At 40.5% G+C, this 22183-nt stretch overlaps 1 protein-coding gene across 11 annotated transcripts in view; it reads right to left on the reverse strand.

The window, feature by feature from the left end:
- DIAPH2 (diaphanous related formin 2) overlaps positions 1-7773 on the reverse strand; it is an 867723-nt gene extending 859950 nt beyond the window's left edge. For all 11 annotated transcript variants that reach the window (XM_030576660.1, XM_030576662.1, XM_030576661.1 and 8 more), the window contains exon 1: positions 7534-7773. In XM_030576660.1, the coding sequence (XP_030432520.1) occupies positions 7534-7650 (117 nt within the window). In that variant the 5' untranslated portion in view covers positions 7651-7773. The remainder of the gene's footprint in view (positions 1-7533) is intronic.
- Positions 7774-22183: the final 14410 nt, after the last annotated feature.

Raw genomic sequence — 22183 nt, forward strand, 5'->3', positions numbered from 1 at the left:
ATCCTATTACTTTTATTCCAGTTTACAAGGTCATCCAGATCTTCCTGTATGATATCCTGGTCCTTCTCTGTATGAGCAATACCTCTCAGCTTTGTGTCATCTGCAGACTTTATTAGTACATTCCCCCTTTTTGTGCCAAGGTCAGTAATAAAAAGATTAAATAAGATTGGTCCCAAAATCGATTCCTGAGGAACTCCACTAGTAACCTCCTTCCAGCCTGACAGTTCACCTTTCAGTATGACCCGTTGTAGTCTCTCCTTTAACCAGTTCCTCATCCACCTTTCAATTTTCATATTGATCCCCATCTTTTCCAATTTAGCTAATAATTCCCCATGGGGAACTGTATAAAATGTCTTACTGAAATCAAGGTAAATTAGATCCACGGTGTTTCCTTTGTCTAAAAAAATCTGTTACTGTCTCAAAGAAGGAGATCAGGTTGGTTTGGCACGATCTACCTTCTGTAAAATCATGTTGTATTTGGTCCCAATTACCATTGACCTCAATGTCCTTAACTACTTTCTCCTTCAAAATGTTTTCCAAGACCTTGCATACTACAGATGTCAAACTAACAGGCCTGTAGTTACTTGGATCACTTTTTCTTCCCCTTTCTTAAAAACAGGAACTATGCTCCAGTTGTATGGTACAACCCCTGAGTTTACTGATTCTTTAAAAATTCTTGCTAATGGGCTTGCAATTTCATGTGCCAGTTCCTTTAATATTCTTGGATGAAAATTATCTGGGCCCTCCAACTTAGTCCCATTAAATTATTCGAGTTTGAATTCTACCTCGGATATGGTAATATCTACCTCCATATCCTTATTCCCATTTGTCATCCTACCATTATCCCTAAGCTCATTAGCCTCATGAAAGACTGAGGCAAAGCATTTGTTCAGATATTGGGCCATGCCTAGATTATCCTTAACCTCCACTCCATCCTCAGTGTTTAGCGGTCCCATTTCTTCTTTGTTTTCTTCTGATTTATATGGCTATAGAACCTTTTATTATTGGTTTTAATTCCTTTGCAGGGTCCAACTATACATGGCTTTTGGCCTCTCACTTTATCCCTACATCTTCTGACCTCAATAAGGTAGCTTTCCTTGCTAATCCCTCTCATCTTCCACTCCTTGTAGGCTTTCTGCTTTTTCTTAATCACCTCTCTGAGATACTTGCTCATCCACCTTGGTCTACAACTCCTGCCTGTGAATTTTTCCCCCTTCTTGGGATGCAGGCTTCTGATAGTTTCTGCAGCCTTGACTTGAAGTAAATCCAGTCCTCCTCCGCCTTTAGAGCCACAAGTTCTTCAGTCCAATCCACTTCCCTAACTAATTTCCTTAATTCCTTAAAGTTAGCCCTTTTGAAATAAAAAACCCTAGTCCTAGATCTATTTTTGTTTATCCGTCCATCTAGTTTGACCTGAATTAGCTCATGATCACTCAAACCAAGGTTGTCCCCTACAACCATTTCTTCTATGAGGTCCTCACTGCTCACCAAAACCAAATCTAAAATGGCATCCCTTCTTGTTGGTTCTTCAACTACTTGGTGAAGGAATCGATCAGCTATCATATCCACAAAAATCTGACCCCTATTATTATTACTAGCCCTTGTTCTCCAGTCTATATCTGGGAAGTTAATCTCCCATGATCACACAATTCCCATTAGTGTTTACTTCATTAAAAACATTAAAGAGGTCTCTATCCACATCCAGATCGGATCCCGGCAGTCTGAAGCACACCCCAAGCATGATTTCAGGGGAAACTCTAGCAGCTTTCTTTCTCAATGAGAGCTGTGAGGGCAGCACCTAAAGCAGAATGAACCAGCAGCTTGGCCGCATGTAGGGTGACCTGATGTCCCGATTTTATAGGGACAGTCCAGATTTTTTGGTCTTTTTCTTATATAGGGTCCTATTGCCCCCTCTACCCCATCCAGATTTTTCACATTTGCTGTCTGGTCACCCTAGTCGCATGAGTTTCTCCTGGTGGCGGAGGGAGGGGAGAATCTCTCCTGCCTGCTCCCCTCCCACCAGCTGCCAGCCACAAGGGCCAGATGAAATTGGAAACTTTTTTAAAAGTTTCCACGGATCGCAGCAGGATGGTTCTCAGGCCGCAGATAGCGCGCAGGCTAGGACTTCGAGACCCCTGGCCTACAGGATCATAGCGCTTAACTGGATCCTGTGTATGGGTTTCACCTTTAAGCTGCAACATAAAAGTTGTCAAATGATTTCTCTTTAGACAAGGAGAAAGAGCTATCCAACTGAACCTGCACAGCAAGCTAGGTAGGCAGAACAACAGTATAAACCAAACAGTGAAACTTCAAACAGTGCTATAAAGAAGTTTAACTATAGGTGGCCAGAGCCATGGTTGTGCATCTCATCTAAGTCTCAATGCCAGCTTTAGTACTTGAACTGAAATTGGGGCATTGTTTCTTGTCTACCACCACCACCGCTAGTTGTAACACCTTAGGAACAAGGAGGAATTACCTTAAGAAGTAAGGTCTTCTTTCATGTACATCCAACCCTGCTCACCTTTTGTCATCAGAAGAGATCCAAGTTTGAAAGGGTATGGCTACAGGCCTTGTGAAACAGTATCAGAAACAATTTATTTGTTTTATACTGCCCAACCTACTTAAAATGTCCTGAAAAAGCACCCAATTGCAACCCACTACTTTCTCTTGCAAAACGTTCAAGAGCAACTCGCTAACATCTCTGCTCCTGCTCCTCTGTCCAACACTGATCCATTTCTCCTTTGATGACTTCTTGTACTTGCAAGCAATACAACTACCACTAGTTAAGCAAGACCCTGGACAGCATGCAGAGAGAGCACTCTCTCTTCACAGGAAGAGTGCAGAGTGAACAGGAAGGGAAACTGAAACATGACTAGAGATGAGAGAACGATGAGTGAAAACAATACAATATAGACTTCTAGATTACATAGTCGAGTATCTTGTCTGTTACCAGCTAGAACCAGATGCATTAAAAAAATGTTAATAACCCACAGAGACAATAGTGTAGTAACACTACAGTTATCTTCCTAACTTCAAGTAATTTGTTCCATCTCTAAGCATGAAGGAAAAATGCTTTAGCTTTGTATGTCCAACAGTAGATTTTTAACCATAAAAATTAAGGAATAATCAGCATCCTACGGCATTCTTAGCATCAATAGCACTTCCTGATACCATGTGCCTCAGATTAGTTAGGTTCTCTGCAAGAAGTTATTAGCAGTTTGATATTTTTAAAATTCTAGTTAAACAAGCTCTCAAAAGATAAGCCACAAATCAAGATGCTCTCAACTATAGGTGAGCCTTAAATTCCAAGTCTTCTGTCCTTCACTGCAGCAAACTCCTTATATTTAACTCCTTATATTTGGCCTGTGCCAGTCGACTCTGGCTAGTGGAACTGTTTCATTGCTATGTTGACTTCCAGGCTTGGGGAGGAGCCCAAGCCCTGAGACCCTCCATTCTCACAGGGTCCCAGGGCTTAGGCTGCACCCCAAGCCCAGAAGTCTACACAGCAATGAAACAGCACCATAGTCCAAGCCCTCTGAACTCAAGTCAGCTGGCATGGGCCTGACATGTATGTCTAGTTGCTGTGCAGATACATCCTAAGAGGCCTCAGGTGCACCAGTTCTAAACTGCTCCTGCTGAGAGGGTCAAAACATTTGAGTAAGTTAACATTCATGGTATTAAGACACACCTGAGCTTTGTCAACCAAGGATGCTTATAATCCTGTTGCTGACATGTGGTATTATGTTTGCTCTGTAGACAATATCTTTGTGCATCCACTACAAAGGCTTTAACTCTACTTGTTTAAATGAAGTTGGTCAATTGAGATACTGCGCTCTAGATTTCTTTTTCATAATATCTTTTATTGTGTCAAGAAACAGCTCTCTCAGATATGCCTGTATGTCACATTCAACCAGTAAACATTTGGATAGCTGCAGTCACCCTTTGATATTTTAGTCAATAGTTGCTTATCTCGAAAGAGTGTACTTCATTCACTACCACGATCCAGATGCAAAAAACCCTGCTTTTGTAGTTGCATCATAGCATTACTCAACTGTGAAGTCAACATTAGGAACAACTAATCTGTTTAACATTACTTATTTTTAAACAATAAAGCTATACTATTTTAAATGTAGACAAGTCAGCAAGTGAAAAGCCTTTTTAGTGCCAATGTACATATACTTGGGTGCTTCTATTCTTCATTTTCACAATATAACATGTGAAATTATGTTCCTTTTTAACTTTAAGTTTTAGACAGTGAAGCCAATAATATACCTTTCTTCAATTAAGGTGCCAATTTGTATTTCATAGTCACATTTTTCTTCTGAGTTTCTCTCTGTTTCAGAGAGAAACAAACAATGAAGAAACTGACTACACAGAACCAGGGAGACTATAGACAAAATACTTTCACACATAGGGTTTTTGTTGTTGTTTTGGTTTTGTTTGTTTTGGAGTTTGTCTTGTTTTAACTCACAAGCTTAGGAAAAAATCAGACCTGACAGATAGCTCAGTGGTTTGAGTATTGGCTTGCTAAACCCAGGGTTACAAGTTCAATCCCTGAAGAGGCCATTTAGAGATTGGGGCAAAAATCTGTACGGGATGGAACTTGGTCCTACAGTGGTCCCCAACTGTAGGGCACAGCAGGGGATGGATCAGCCTCCACAGATGGTGGGAAGGGAATGCCACCCAGACCCGCTCTGCCTCTGGTTCCACTCAGACCATGGTCCCTGGATCCCGGCCACTCTCCCAGCTGCAACTCTGCTCTCTGCATGGCTCAGCTCCTGACTGCGTCCCCATCTGTAACACTGGCTCCCTGCCCCTGGAGGGCACAGATGATGTAAGGGGAGGCAAAACCAAAAAAAGTCTGGGGACTACTGCTCTAAATTATAGTCACATAAACGAAACAGAGCCACAAACCAATTTACCCAGTACATGCACAACAGTGAAATTCCAAAGGTGAATTTCATAGCAATTTGATATGTGAGTCACACAGATTAAGTTACCTCAGATTTGTTGCTGAGTAGTCCACCTCAGCTGGGACCATGTCATACATCCACACCCAAGTACATTTTTAAAGCAGCTCCCATAAAGCTAATTCTTCCCTAAAGGTAGAATTCACCACCAGCCCTGGAGATGGTGGCACTGATCTTATATATATGATAAATTCTGATGAAAGTTTGGAAAAGGATTTTTGTACAATTGCCAAGTGCAGACTCCAGCATTGGTCATGCAACACAGTTTTCTTCCATGCTTAAGAAGGACTGGGATCTTACTCCTTAATCCAGTTGTTATATGGAAGGTTAATCAGATCGTGTTTAGAGTTTCCCCCTGCTGCCCTCAGTGCATACTTTCTCTCCCTCTTACAGTGCCGTTGAGCTCAGGGTCCTGTAATATGGAAGCCTAGATTTAAAGATCGAAGTCAAATTTCAAGTTTTACAGAATGGCACTGTGGAGGTAAACAGTTTTTCAACAAAGTATTGCCATATACAAAATACACTGTAAGATGCTGAGGCATGAGTCTTTATTGGCATTAGTTTGGGATGACTTGCATAACTTACTCAACTTGGCAGATCCTTAGTAACCTAATTATGCCAAAAAACAACTATACCAAACTATCATGTACACATACAATAACTTAATTTCAGGCAACTCAAAAGTTAGAGGTAGAAGTACAGTGGAATTCCCCTCCCCTCCTTGAAATACTCCTTCACTTTTATTACTTGTACAAAGAATTTAAGATTAAGGTGCATGAGAACCTACTCATTTGAAGCTCAGGGGACCGAATCCACTGAAGCAAGCAACTCCTGTCAGCTACAGTTTAAACCAAAGAAATTTAACAAGCTCACTTCTAAATTATGGAGTAACTCTCCAGCTGAGCACAGCTTAATTTCCCCTTGGAAGGTCTGAGCCACCACAGCAGCCATCTGTGGCAAGTTGCCTTTTTATCCTACACCCTCCCCAGCTTAGTGTATATCAAGTACTCTATACCTCCACCATCACTCCTGCAACAACAGGATGCTAATTCCCAAACAAAGCTATAAAGGTTGAAAGCTAATATGCATTTTTTTTAATACTGCTAGTTTTATAAGAATAAGGTTTAGTACCCAATCCTGCAAACCTAAGTTCCAGAGTAATTTTAGGCACTGAGCAGTTCCACTGAGTGCAAAGGGCCTAAAACAAACATATGGTTCTCACTGGCAAAGGAGTAAAAGAGAATGAGAGAAGAGTGCCTTTGAACAAGTATGTCTTGTTTCATGGAAGCAAATCTACCTACCACAGGCCAATACCTGGGATTTTCTCCACACAAATCTGAGCCTGGGAATAGTCTCGCAGATTAGACAAACTGTTGGGACCAAGCAATACTTAACTACCCATCTCCATCATGTTCCTAACATTCATTTAAATCGCTCCCTTATAGTGAAGCTAGCCACTATTTCCTAGTTCTGGACTCTCATAACACCTACTGGCATTGAATTTCAACATATATTGCCTTATTATGTTTATTCTAAAAAAAAAAAAAAAAAGAGTGAGAATTGAGCAGTGTAGTCCCCTTATCACTATGTAGTGAGAAGACAAATTGATAATTCATCTAGCAGTCTCCTAGTTGCCACTATAAGGATCTAGTAAAATTTAGCTTTTTGTAAGTGCCTATTTCATCTCTTCATGGGGAACCCAACCACACAAACATAGAGGTAATGCCTGAAATAAGTAAATGCAGTTACTTTAAGAAACCATTTAAGTTCCACTGTGCAAAATGAACAAGATTTAAAAAAATGCTTAGTTGCTGAAAAGTTAGATTTTTAATACATTCTGAGTCTTCAGGTTAGCCACTGAACCCCAATGGTGACTTTAAAATTACTAATTATTTTCACATTTGAAGAGACTTTATGAAGTGCATTGGCTGCATATATCTATTTATTTGTGTGTTGATTACCAAAGAATCAGTAGTGTGGTCTTGGTCCCAGAACAGGTGTAGTGTAGCAGCGTCAAGGTTATCCCCGTGATTACTTAATTCAGCCCTGGTGTGAGCACGTGAAGTCACTTAAGCTGCCAGACCACGGCTGAATCCAGAGCCCCTTGGAAAGAGACAGCCCAAACGAGGTTTGGGGCAGAACCCGTACTTGTTGCTAGGAGTCACCGTTCCTGTCTCGCGGGGGGAACAGTTCCTGAAGGAGCAGCGTTTTAAAGACAGCATCACGCGCTCAGCCAAGCCCAGGGCCCGCCCCGTAACCGGGCGCCAGGGTTGGCTTGCAACAGCTGTCTCAGAGACCGGCAGAGCTTTTCCATGCACAATACCCAAGGCGTGAGAGGCGCGCACACCGCTCCGCAGGACCCGCCCGGCTCCCAAACCCTATTACCAACCGCCGGGGCGGCGGCAGCAGCAGGGACAGCACCGGGACGGGAAGACACCTAGATCCGCACCGCGTAACTGCTGCCCCATGCCCGCCACACGTCCTCCAGCCTCCTCCCACCGTGCCCGGCACGTGCCCGCCCCAGCCCCCGCCCGCGGTGCCCTGAGCCCCGCAGCTCCCTCACCAGCTTGGGCTTGTTCCTGCTCTCCTCCTCCGCGGCGCGCCCGCTGCGCTTGAGGTTCGCCCTGCCGGAGCCCGAGGTGTCCTCGCCCCCAGCGCCCGGGGCCGCCTGGTTCTCCATCCTCCTGCTCTGCGCCCCTGGGCTACGGCCTCCTGTGCGGCGAGCGGCTGCCGCAGGGCAGACGGGCGACTCCCCGCAGACTGCTGCCGCCTCCTCCTCCTCTCCTCTCCGCTCCGGCCGGTAGGAGAGAGCCCACGGCACCCTTCTGCGCATGCGCCCACCCTGAACACTGGCCTAGTGAGCATGCGGCCGGTTCCCTGCGCATGCCCCTTACGAAAGTGAAGCCACGGCGAAGCTGCCGCCCTTACCTCGAGCTTCTCCGACGCGCCCTTTCCCTGAAGTCTCGTAGCAGAACAGGAGGGGAGGAGGGGCAGCGAGCAACAGATACGACAGCAGCGGGGGAGGGGGGGTCTACTGATCCGGAGTCTGCGGGTCACATCTGCTGACTGAGGGCGCGTAGGGAGCCAGCGTTTTTGCGGCTGGTGGCTGCTCCAGGGGCACCCGGAGACAGCGGAATACCAGCCCCGCTTAGCCCAGGAGCGACTGCTTTACTTCGCTGCAAACTACAGCTCTGCCGCTGCGTGCTTCCCAAGGTGGGAAAGTGCTTTACAGCTTCTCACAGCGTAACCAAACCACAGCTACAATCTCACCCCACGCAACATCGGGTACACAGCCTCCCTCCCCAAACACATGGAAAAATTAATCTAATTCTCTCAGCTCCAGAATCCAGCCTTAAGCAAGGAGCTAAATACCCTCCCCAGATAACTTCGGAGACTTCCTGGTCAAGGAGCAGTTCCTGTCACCTAGCCTGTGTACTCAATCCCCATGTTACTTTAGTTTCAGCGAAACAACGAGGTTCTAAACAAACAAGCAAGTGAGGTTTGCTCTCCGATAAATATAAACAAATTCTGAATAACTATACACTTCAATGTCCTTGTACCATTTTGTTTTGGAATTATACGGTAAACAATTATTTCCTCTCAAAGGTTTGCAGTCAAAACGTTTACACTAAAACTGCAGGGGTAAGTGACTCCACTGGACTTCAAGTGGTAAAATATTTTCCTCGTTGTCGAACCTGAGAATCACGCTATAAGTGTACAGTTAATAGTAGATTAGGTTCTTAAACCTGAGTTTTAATTTATGAGTAAGATTCAAAGTAATTCTTCATTTATTTTTAAAATTAGGGCATCCCTTTATCTGAGGATTCTCTTTTAAATCTTTTGACTGAAGTTTTCTATCTAGCATGCAGTTATTCAGTAGTACAGTTGGCAATACTGTTTCCTTCCCTTCCCCACAATGCTTCCTTCTTAGTAAAGATGCTGTATTTCTTATGAAATATGTTAACTTGACCTAGTTACTGGAAAGCAACATTAACAAAAATATTTAGCTTTTAAGACAACCTGTATGTGTTCCAATCTATGCTGGTTCTATGTTCATCTTCTATGGTAAACTGTTTCTAGTACCATCTTCAGTGTTTTAAATTATGGGGATTTCACCCTTTCTCCTATAAGACCGTTGCACAGTCTGATAGGGGATTTTCAAACTCCTTCTGCATAGAGCCTAAGTGCTGGTTTTAATTATCCTCAGTGTAGCTGGGTATAAATTTAGTACTACACACACTTCAATCCTATCACAGATATCAATGGGAGACTTATACAAAGTTTTAATGTGGCATTTATGTAGTATATCAACATTTTGATTATGCAAATCCTGGATTTAGCATCACTCAGTAGAAGAATATGTTCAACATTAGGACTACTGTTACTTCTGCCCTTAGTTTTTCCTTTGCCAGCCTCCTTTTTCTGTTCCTCTCCCTCTTTCCTGTTTATGTCCCATTTCCCCCCCCCTCTCTCTCACACACACACACACACACACACACCACTCTTGTCATGCATCCCCAATTCTCACTCTTCCCCAGGCTTTTCAGTTTCACTTCTTTCTCCTTTCTATCTGCTAACCATTTAACGAAATACTTTTAAAGTGTCATCATTCAGCTTTAGGGGGTAACATTCCGATGAGATTACAGGGCCGTGGAAAGTTTACTTGATTTTATTTTTCAGGCTGTTTGCAGACTCAGGAAGATAAAATTGCATTGGTTTACACTGTGGTTGGTGAGATTTCCACAACCAGGAAAGCTAGAACCCCATTCTTAAAACTGGAGTTTCAGATTCTGAACAATTTGGTAATACCATGCAGGCCTTGAAACAGGCCATTTCCAGCATGAAGGCTGACTAACACTCCATGTCTAACCTATTTTATATGGGATATTTCTCCTAATGTTTAGCTTAAGTCTTCCTATTTATCTTATTTATTCTAGGCATAGCCCCTTTGTATTACTTCAACTTTTTCTTCTGTTACTTCAAGGATAGTGTTCTATTTTAAGTTATCAAGGCAAGCTCCATGTACTTTAGAATTAGTAATTTTATAAAGTAATTTTGAATTTCATTACCCGTTTGCGAGTAGTGAAGAATAATTTCCAGCAATCATTTTAACAATACGGAAACAGCAGCACTTTCCAAATTAGGCTGGGCTGCAGCATGAACACAGTTTAAACAAGTGTTGTCAGCTTCAATTAAAATCAACAGCTCTTCTCTTTGTTCAGTCAGTCACCCTCCTCCCAACACACACTATTTTTGCTCAACAGTTTGTCTGTTTAGGTATGTCTTAATCACAGGTGATCAGCATGGGGGTATCTTAGCCCAAGTGCAAGCAAAACCCTATTCCCTTTACTGTACACTCAGTGTTTATGCACTCACCAGGGTGTGTCTGTGGGCATATGCTAAGAGATTCTTTGCTGAGATGGTCTAAGATTCTTACCTAGAATCATAGATTTGGATTGGCAGAGACCTCAGGAGGTCATATAGTCCAACCCCCTGCTCAAAGCAGGACCAACACCAATTTAAATCATCCCAGCCAGGGCTTTGTCAAGCCCGGCCTTAAAAACCTCTAAGGATGGAGACTCCACCACCTCCTTAGGTAACCCATTCCAGTGTTTCACAACCCTCCTAGTGAAATAGTTTTTTCCTAATATCCAACTTAGACCTCCCCCACTGCAACTTGAGACCATTGCTCCTTGTTCTGTTATCTGCCACCACTGAGAACAGTCCAACCTCCATCCTTTTTGGAATCCCCCTTCAGTAGTTGAAGGCTGCTAACAAATCCTCCTCACTCTTTTCTTCTGCAGACTAAACAATCCCAGTTCCCTCAGCCATGTGCTGATCATTTTTGTTGCCCTCTGCTGGACTGTCTTCAATTTGTTCACATCCTTTCTGTAGTGGGGGGCCCCAAACTGAATGTAATGCTCCAGATGTGACCTCACCAATGCCATATAGAGCACAATAATCACTTCTCTCAATCTGCTGGCAATGCTCCTGCTTTCCATTCACAGTGCCAAGTGTGAGATAACTAGACTGTCCTTCTGGAGATAGAGGGGTGGAATTCTTAAAGGACATTTCAGAACTATCAGTACTAGAGAGATTTTTCCTGCATCTGCACTGCAAATTGGATGGGTTGCATTCAGAGTTAAACCAGAGTTCAGACTCCAAGCTATACCCCCAGCCAACTATCTTAACCCAGGCTTAAAGCACCTCCAACCTCAGATCAGAGAATTTTCTGTGTGGATGGTAATAAAAACTTAGTTAAATGAGCAGTGAAGACATACCCTATATTTTTAGTAACAAAGTGCCCATAACTTAACACAAAACATCAGGTGCAGTCACCCCAGAGTCCAGTTTAGAGGGATTACTTCCTGTGTCCTAAGTTCCTATGCACAGATCTTAAGTGTTCCTGAAGCATTCTGTAGATCATTTTATGTATCCAACTCAATTTCAAATGCTCTGGAACTTCATTTCACCACACCCAGGCTTTACGTTTGCCACAGAACTAATCCTATGATATTATGGAAACCTTCTCTTGCCCAATTGAATGTTTATATTGGATTCATCTCCCTAAGATACAGAGCAGCAGGGAAGGTATAAATAAAGATCCAAGGAAGGAACTGAATGAAAGCACCATACAGGGGAGGCTCATGAAAGCACTAGAGCGAATTAACTTTTAAATGAAGTGAAACATCAATTTACTTTCAGTATAATTTGCTTATATGAAAAAGAAATTAAATCAAGTTTAGAGACACTGAAAGTTTACTCCAGTACAGTTTTTAATTTTTTGTTTAAATACCTGGCACTATAGAATTCTTTGTAATAAGAGTAAAGCTAATCTTGGGGGCTGGTCTAAGACTTTGGAATAAACTCCCCCAGGAACAAAGGACCATTACAAACCTCACCCTTCTACTCCAAGTGCAAGGTCCATTTCTTTGAACTTGTCTTCTCAAACGTGTGCGTGTGTGTGTATGAGAAAGAGATCTATCAAAAACAAGACAAGATATTCCACTGCACACATTTCTAATGCAGGGAAAGGATGAGTTTAAAAAAAACAAACAATACACCTAACAGACGTTAGTCACATCATGTAATGTATTATGAGAAGATGCTCTTACTAGAGCTGAACAAATAATTGATTTAAAAATGTAACTACGTTTCAAAATACAACATTTTGAAACAAAAAGTTGAGATATTTAGTTTCAAGATGGTCAAAACAAACCATTTTGACATATTTGGATTATTTCCCCTTTTTTGGCTGAAACTACTTGCCAAATTCAGCCCAAGGTTGCAAATATTTTTGGTGCTCTAAAAAAACCTCTAAAAATAGAAGTATGTTTTTCAGTTAATTTACTATTCACAAAAAAAAATTGCCCAGTTCTAGCTCATACTATATTCAAGATAAGAACCTATATATAATAGATTTTTTTTCTGTTTAAGTTAGAGAAATGCATTTTGAATAGTCTTATTGCATGTACCAAGCATCTTTTGTAGGACAGAACTTCTTAGCATGCCCAGAATGACATTTTTATAACTGTATGGATGCGTGCAAGCAGGCTGAATGTTAGGCTAAACAGAAACATGCCCAAAATATATGAACACATGCAAAATCCCAAGACTTTGGGCAGAATTTTTCAGTTGCCAACCTGCTTTGCTGCCTGCTGGCTATGCCTTTTTGAAAACAGAAGGTCCGTGTAGTGTGTGAGCGAGGTGGGTGACAGTGGCTTTGGGCAAGGAGGTTTAAGTGCCTCCGAAGAGTCTGACATGAAAGAAAGTTGGAGACAGTCAGAGAATTGTTTTTGTCTGAAATGTGTTTAACACCAGTGCTAAAGGTCACACAACACCCTTTTTGATAATATTTTTAATTGTGCTCCATAATATCAGCCTTCATCAAAAAATTCTTCAATCTGTATCATTGTGAGCCAAACATTCCAAGAAAAAACTTGTTAAATGCTGAAGTGTGCAAATAATCTTGAGCAAAAACTGAACGAGATTCATTTTGCAGCATTTTCCCACCTCCTGGGCACTCCCATGTATTTCTTCACAAGAAAACATTTTTCCCAATCCTCTGCTTAAACCAATAGACAATGCTCCCTCCCATTCTGCTTTTAAAGTATCCTTTGTTTATCGTCACTTACTATATGCATTATAATATGTAAGAATGGTTGTGATTGTCACTAATAAAAGTAAATATATAAATCATTCAGGTTTTTTAGAACTAAGTGAGAAGATGGAAAGTTTGACAGAAAGATACTGTTAGAGTAGTGTTGCAGCATCCTTTTAATCACAGTGATCCTCATTACTGGTTGAATGTTTGTGATACAGTTAAGATCTATACACTTTTATCTAGTCTAGGTTTCTGTCTCTTTTTCTCACACAGTTTTAGTCTCCTTTCACAATGTCCCCAGGTATGTTATTGCTGCCTATGACTCCCATCTTCCTAATGTTACTGTGGTGTTCCAGGCTGGAGGGGTAGATTAATAATAGATAGGATCTTGTTTGGTAACCTGCAGACTGTTTCCTAACAGCAGGTCTCTGTTGGTGTTGGAAAATTACACTTAATAGTACGGCTAAAGAGATATTTATATTGAAGTTAAGCACCTTCATTGAACATTCTAGTTATTGCAATCTCTAATTTTCAAAAATAATTTCATAGCATTGAAAACCACATTACTAAAACACCCCAGGGGATAACATTTCTCCTGGTGGTTTCTAATGTAACGTCAGCCAGAAAGTTACATATCCAAAGTATTTTGACTATTAAGTGAGATAAAATTACCAACATTTGCTGTCTGAATAACTTTTAGTGAGACCATTATATGGTCCAGGACAGAGATCAGAGGGTTTATGACATAACAAGCACATAGCCTTGAAAGACATGCCAAGTATTATTCAATGGCTAGTGGCTATTTAATGTAAGAGCTTGAGAAAAGAGGCCCTGTTTAAAATGGCTGCCTGAGGCCAGATCTCTGAAAGGGTATCCTTCTTCAACCCTCTAAACACACTTAATGCATCTCTAGAAAACAGAGCACAAGATACCAGAAGATACATAGCCTGAGAGAATCTGAAATTTGAAAAAGTTTGCAAAGTAGAATGCTTCACATTTGCAGCATGAGCTATCAGCTGGTGAAGACATGTATCCCAAAGCCAGTAATGCCAAAGAAATTCAGTTGATCACTAAAGCAGATGGCTACTCTGCATTTGAGGCTCTTAAGGAAAAATTTGTTCTGTAAGTTTCTAGTAGTAAAAGAAGAAGTTATCACCTTGAAGGATGGAGTCATCAAATTGGAAGTTGGATTGGGAGAAGCAGCAGAGAGAAAGTTGCTGTGTTGGGCACTGCTGGAGCAAAGAGAACACATTATATTTAACTTAACTACTAACAGGAAATGGACAATCAAGTCTGCCAACAATACATGACCTCTGCTTCTTCATCCACAAACTACTCAGCATTAGCAAAAAAGCCCTCTACCATACAGAGCATACCGCAACTATAACTGTGCCCCAGGGATGCCAGCCTTCCAGCCCCCTCTTCCTCAAGCATTTTCAACAGTATCACCACAAATAGACCATATTTTTTCCTTTGCACCCCAGTATTTCCTGTACATTTCTAGAAGAATCACACATTCAAGTTTAGGGGAAAGGGTGCTGAAAAGGTATGTACATTTGGTTGTCTGAACTTAAGATTTCCTTGCTTTAATTGGTTTTAGCTACACTAAGTATTAGCCAACCTGAAATAACACAAAGCAGCATTTGTGTATGAGCGGCTACTTAGCTATTTGGTTACCCTTTATTCAATATTTAAATTGTCTAGACTAGGTAAATTATAATGAAAACAGAATTCACTCAATGTTAAGGTAGTCTCCAGAAAGATTCATGCTGCTGGATGGTATAAGGAGGTTTCTTCTACACCATAGTAATACCCTGCCCAAAAGAAAAGTGTGATTATAAATTGCATTATCTCTCTTTAATTTAAATTAAGTGAAAAGCCTTCCTAGGAATTAATATTTTATTTCTGATAATGGTGTGTTGATGATTTGTAAACTCCTGAAGACTTCTAATTAAGTTATAAAAAAAACTTATTCTTACTATTCGAGCTATAAGAAATGAATTGAACATACAAGTAGTCCTGGTCATTTCTAAAAGGGAAGAAGGAAATAAATACAGGCAGCTTCCTTAAAGCCAACTCAGTTGGCTTCATTTTCTGTGGTCATAACTCCTATTTTGCTTGTAGCCAGTTAGGAGGTGGCTGGGGAGCAGTCATAATGTACTGTGATTAGGCACTCAACTGGTCAGTTTTGAGCTAAACTAGCAAAACTGTTGAGTCATTGATTTAGTCAGTCCCCACTTGTTTCTCCCTTATATTTAATTGCAAGAGAAGCTGACAAACACAACCCATTGTATAAAAATGTTTACATACTGTGGGTGGGGATGGAGTAATAAGTCATGTGAAAAGTCACAACACATTTGCAGTTGAATTTTATTTGCTATGAGTATGCATAACAAACCCCCAAGGGATTGGAGTTAGACAAAGAGTAACACTCCTAAATAGTATCTTTAAAAAAAAAATAGCAGCCTATGTTGGGTCACTGCCTTTATTAAGAAACAACCGTAAACCAAGGAATATACTCTATGCTGGTTCTAGTGGGAGTCTTAATTCCAGGATAGTGTAATTTAAGTGTGAAGTGTAAATAACTTCACACTTAAATTACAATTATGTTTCAAAATCAAGACCTGATAGATATTTAGTAAGTCTCTACTACTCCCTCCAATTAGTTGTTTTTCTTCCTAGAAGCAATTTCTACCTTCTTGACACAATCAAAATTAATTGTGCATACCACTGAATGCAAAGTTAGAGGAAGATGCACTATTTTACCAGCAAGTGCCATATTTTGGACCATTTGCCTTTCTATTTTAGATCATGACTGAATTTCTGTTCTTCTTCCCACACTCCTGCATATTTTCATAGCAAGAGAAAATTGACATGTGGCTATCAGATTATCACTAGCATAAGTCAATATTTGTGAGCCAGTCAACTTTTCTAAAAAGTGATAGTATTATGAGAAGTTTGTTGGCAAAGAGATAGCAAAGACCCGAAGGAAACATATTGATTTTTTGTTTGTTTCTAAAAACAACAATTTTCAACTTGCTTTTCTTTTTACAAAGGATTTTCCATTGCAAATTTTGTTTACCTAACAGAAAGCTAAATATTTAGTTGAGTGTAGTTTGGTGAGGTCCTATGCCTCTCAATTCAACATACACATTGGCTCCAGTCTGGAGAACTACACTGTTTACATTCAGGTTTTCCTATCACAAAATAATAAAACTCCCACAAACTACAAACTAGCTTCTCTTTAACTACTACTAATGGCAACCCAGCTTTCAGCTGATGGCATTCTGGTGGGGATGAATGAAAGAAGAACTCTTTTATAGGAGCATGCACATTTCTTTAAAACCACGTCACACTAGAAGGTGTTTATAGCTGCCATCAAATGAGTCTTCGATTTAGAGACCTGTTTAAAGTTAATAGAAGGGCTAAGTACCCTTCTTTCTAAAGATACTTTTATTGGTGGAAGGGTCCACAGATCTTGAATTCACATCTATGGTTTCTGAGATAACTGTCATATGCTGGTTGCTATGATTAGACGCTGCTGCCCAAGACAGTCAGCCACATGGCAAAGCCTAAACAACCCATGTAGTTTACCAGGTGTTTCCCTGACTGTAAATGCAGACTGAGTTTTGGGTTGGATTATCTGTGTGTGGTAGCAGTGAAAGACAATAAAAGGGTGGCTAACACTTAGAGAAGTAGTCATAAAAGTGGTGTGGAGAGGGAACAGATAAACAAAGCTCCTTGGGGGGGCACAAAACTGACAGGAGAAGCAGATGTGGGCAATGAGATCAAGGAAATTGTCTGCTGTTGCTTATTTCTACAATGTACAGGCAAACAGGATTTTTTAGTACATTTTTGTAAATAAACAAGATTGCATGCAAGAATACACCCGGCTCATATTCAAGTACTTCTCCCAACAGAAAAAATCCTACATGCCCCCAAACACTGGTTAAGAGTTCTGGTCAAATGGCCAACAACCATTTGAAATGGATCCTGAACATTTGGAGAGATTTTAAGAAACTCCTATTTCTTTGGTATGGAAAAAGTGTGTTTATACTCCAAAAAGTCAGAACCATTTTGCATAAACTCACCAAGAAAAAAGAAAAAAAGCTACATTTGGAAAAGTCACACAGAAAGGGGAAATTTTACGCAAATTAGAAGAATGAGTCATTAATGGATATGTATGCAGCTTTTAAACACACTAATGGGTCACATCCAGACGCCCTTTCTTTGCTTCTTGATACTGTCAGAATAATTCAACAAGATGAAAAACTTACAGGCAGCAAGTCAGAAAAGATCGAATCATTTAAAAATCACAGAAACCACTTTTACTTCTTTCCTAGCTCACTCTGTCTGTAACTGGTCTTATTGCCTTCAGGCTTCTATTTTCCCTAGACTTTCATGGAGAGTCTTTAAGATTCATGACAGAAAGTTAGATCTGGCAAGTGACATGACAAAGAAAGTTGGTTCACAAAGAGAGGAAATAAATTGACGGTTGCTTCAGATGAAAAAGTAAATAAAAACCTCAAGAAATGTTAATGCTCTAGATTGAATTTTTGAGACAGATTTAAATTTATTATACAAGATAATCTAGTGAATAAATGTCTACCAAGGAGGTAAGTGCCTTTAGGTGGCATCTTTTTGCCACATTAATTGCATGGAACTGAAAGTAAGACTCCTTAACATTCAAAACGACTAAAACCGAGGCAAGATTGCAGTTAGTTACACAACATCTCTCCTGAGCGATATATTCATCTCCCAGGGACATGTAGAGAGTAATTTTGACAAAAGTAATGAAAGCTCCAAAATATTACAACACTCTGCAGAACAATATTTCCTCCCAGGCACAATATATTCTCAAATTTACTTTTGGAAGAGAACCCAAGATCCCAAGAGGATGAGTGATTCAATTCTCAAGTGTGATCTATTTCATAAGACACTTTTGAAAGCAAGACAGCAGAAACAGATTTTTGTTTTTATGTATCCAACAGGTAGCAGCAGTTCCCCCTTTTGCGGGGGGGGGGGGGGCTGGGTGAAGGGGAGACGTAGCTACAGATAATATTTTCAAAGATAAGAGTCACAGAGAGAGGTATCCTTTCCCTTAGTTGCAGTGACAGCTGGAATGCCATAATGTATGTTGTCCATTTAAGGACAGCCTGGGTCCAGCCTCTCTTTGTTCCGTGTTCTGGCCCTTTAAGGACATGACAGAATTATATGATAGCAAGATTAAAGAAGAACTGCTTGTAGATCATGTGACTGAGGGTCAATGCAGCAGGATTATAAGGAAGTTGCTCCTGATTCAGATAATGGATAGACAAAGAGGAGCAAATTATTTGGAGTACTATGTTTTTCTGAAGTGGTCTAGGGGAAAGGTCTGAGAGACAGTAAAAGGGTAGAGAAAATAATGCTAAGTAGGGGCTTATGTTTAGATTAATAAACCAGAGAAAGCGTGGTTGTCAAGCTCCCCTTGGGCACTCACCAGGCTTCTGTATTTGGATTCCAAAGCTGAACCAATATGTCCCTAAGCGTCCATGGCTCTGAGTAGACTACAGAACTATCTTTCTTTAGCCACTCTGGCACACTTCCTGAGCACAGATCATCCATTTCATACCTTCCACACAAGGGAGACCCCATGGCCCACTTGCTCCAGCTCCCCAATACAGTTGCTGACCCTGCCAGTACACTACAATAGCTTAAATACACCCTTTTCCTGGGCACCACCCTGGTGGGCACTCTGGTTTACAGTTTACCCCTTCAGGGACACTTCCTTTACCTAAGTTTCCTCACCACTTGTGAGCATTCTTTGGGAGCTGGGTCAGTGTCTTTTCAGGGGCCCAGTTGCCACTCCTGGACCTCCCTCTTGCACCTCATGGTTTCTGCTCTGGATCATGGAGTGTGCTATCATTCCACCATTATGCTTTCTTCTATTTCTGGTCTCTTTTCTATTTCTAAAATGGCAGTTGAGAGAATCTTCCTTTTGTAACTTCCGTTCCTTTTGTCAGGTGACCTGCCTTGCCAGCCTCAAACACTCATATCAGGTGATCAGTTGTTTGGTTACCAGACCATCTATGCAGATTGGTACTGCTGGATGCCAGCCTATTTATTGTCCTAAAGTGCCTCCATTTGAATAGAAGACCATCAACGTTTAATTACCCCATGCCAGTACTAAGAGACCATAGAATTTCAGTTCATGATGGAGAGTTTAAAAACAAAAACAAAAAAAACAGAACATAACAAAAACAAACAAAAAACAGAGACAGATTCCCTGAATTATGATATCAGTAGAGGCTCAAAATAAATGACTGAGTCCTTAAATCAAAGATGAGAGAGTCTTAAACCAAAGGTGAGAGTGTGTGATAAAGTATTGTTATATTATAGAAAAGTTAAAGTTAAAGAGAGTTAGAAAAAGAATCGTTGTAGGACAGGTCATGTGCAGAGTTTGAGGTCTATTCTCGGCAAGTATTCTTTTTCTAGGGACTTCCATGAGTGGTGTTTTGAGGAAACAGAAAATCCATTACTCCCATTTACTCCCCTGCAATCAAGTGAAAACATTCACTCTAGGAAGAGGTGAGGGACTGCTTAATTTGGTTTGTGTTAGGTTACTCTGAAAAAGATTGTTAACATTCATTGGAGGATAAGAAGTATGAATATCACTAACTCACTAAAGTACACAAATATCTGAAAGGAAAGGAAACAGACGGATGTGTGATCTGATGTCAGACCAGATGAACTACCATTACATAGTTCAAATCAGGAGATGAAAAGTGATAGAAATGTCTGAGTTGGATAGGTTTCACTGATAGAAATCAGGATGAAATCTCTCAGTGTAGAAAGTAGATTGTATCTTTGACTGCTGGAAAGTACATGAAATGGGGCCAAATGCCATACTACAGAAAGGTACAAGAAAGTTAAAAGTTGTTGGGTGCTGCTGCAAGGCATACAAATTTTACCAGAGCTTTCCATTGCCCTCACTCAACACGCAGAAATCAAGATGGGGTTTCTTTCAGCTAGAGAAAGCACTTACATTTTGTGCTTATACATGTCTTCATTCACTATCTTGTCTGCCTGCTCTAATGAGCCCATGTGATGGAATATTCCTGAATGGCAGGTTTACTCAGGATAGGTCTTCTCCCTTATTCACAACTTTATTTATTTCGCTGTCTCAGTGTGAGGGACCTTTATTAGTATTCTAGAGATTCATAGGGGAGTTTGAAAGGACTTGACACATCTGATACACTCCAGAAACTTTTTTTTAAAGTGTTTTGGTTATTTGTTTTATGCTTAAACTGTTCACTTTTTAAGAAGAGATTTTCAGTAAATATAGGTTCAAGTCAATAAAATGGTAGAGTTAGTCCAAAACTTTAAAGTTAAACTCTTCATTCATTTTTGTAGACTGCTTGATATAATGGGTTTGTGTTGAATTGGTAACTTCATTGTGTTAGCAGGTTTTACCTAAGTTGCTATTAGTCACTACCATAGTAATAGGCATGTCCAGCTTACAGATGGGAAACCAAGTCTAATCTAGTGTTTTGCAACCCACCAGTGGATTTCTATGAAGTCAATATTATATGAAATTCACAGAAGTAAAATATCTCTTCCCCTCCTCCCTCTCTCATGATTGGAATGCTTTCTCCTTGTTATGTCAGACAAAAAATCCTTAAATATTGCTCACAGCAAAGTTATTTGAAGAATGTAAGCCTCAGGGATAAGTACTCAAAATTGTTTGCATGTGAGGTTGTTCATCTTTGTAAATGGGTAATGGTGTATCTTGGTAAAATAAGAACATTTATTTGAACTATAGTTAAGTTGGTCCTCATCCTGATTCTGCCAACCAAAACATACTTAACTTTAAGCACACAAGCTTCAGGAGACAGAGCTTTCCCAGAGGCTGGCTCAAACTTGTGGAAAGAATTTGCCAGGCACAAAGTACCATTACAAAACCTGATCCCCTTCAGCTTCAAATGCAAAGCATACTTCTTTTATCTTGCCTTCTCAAACATTAATGTATACCTATGTGTATATGTTAGAGTGAGAGAGAGTGTAAGGGCTGTTCTACACTACATGGTTAGGTCGACATAAGGCAGCTTATGTCGACCAAATTATGTCAGCGTCTACACTACAGCGTTCCTCCCACTGATGTAAATGCCCTGTTACACCGATATAATAACTCCACCTCCACGAACGATGTAGTTGGTGTAATTAGGGCAAAGCAGTGTCTGTGTAGGCCCTGCACCCCTTATATCACCTTTTTTTGTCAATTTCACAGCAGGAGGGTAATGTGGACATGCACCACTGCAGTAATTACTGTCGTGGCTGTAAATCAACCTAATATAAAGGTCGACTTAGGTCTGTAGTTTAGACATACCCTAAATTCCAAAACAAAACACTCCATGGCACATACTTCTTCTTCTGAGGAGAAAATGAATAGAAATACATGACAAATGTTAGTTATGTTGCTTAATGCATTAGTGGAAAGCACTCAGCTGCTACTGTGGTAAGCCTGATATAAGAACCCAGGTAGAAAGGAATGAAATTATAGAACTTTATTTGGGCCACTCAGATCCATAAGGTTATGTGTGATCAGGGTTCACTTTATTTCCATAACTATCCATTAAAATACTTATTTCTTAGATGATCAAAGTTGCATGAAGAGAAATAGAAGATTATCAGTTTTATAGTGACAAAGAATTACCACATCAGAATTGAGCAATGATCCATTTAACAGGGTATCCTATCCTACAAAATGGGTCAATAAATATAGCTATTCTGTACTGAAACGTGTGTACTTGGATCCACCTCCCCTTTCCTGAGTGAATTTCCTGACAGTTCTGCTATTGAATTAACTCAGTATAGGCATATAGTAAACATCACAATAACCTGGTCAAGATACAGCATTCATAAAATATTTACAGGCAGCTGTAAATGAATCACAATTTAACAGTCTTATTTTGGTGATAGTTGCTCAAAGGGAAACCTCTTTGCTTATAATTATGGTGTGGTTCCCAAAACTGTCTCTATCTCTATTGCTTTTTTGATAGGATACCCAAACTGAACACAGTATTCTAGGTGAAATAATGTTCCCCTGTCATCCAGTGATCTTTTTCCTTCA

The sequence above is a fragment of the Gopherus evgoodei genome, chromosome 9 (genome assembly GCF_007399415.2).
Source record: "Gopherus evgoodei ecotype Sinaloan lineage chromosome 9, rGopEvg1_v1.p, whole genome shotgun sequence".
NCBI lineage: Eukaryota > Metazoa > Chordata > Testudines > Testudinidae > Gopherus > Gopherus evgoodei.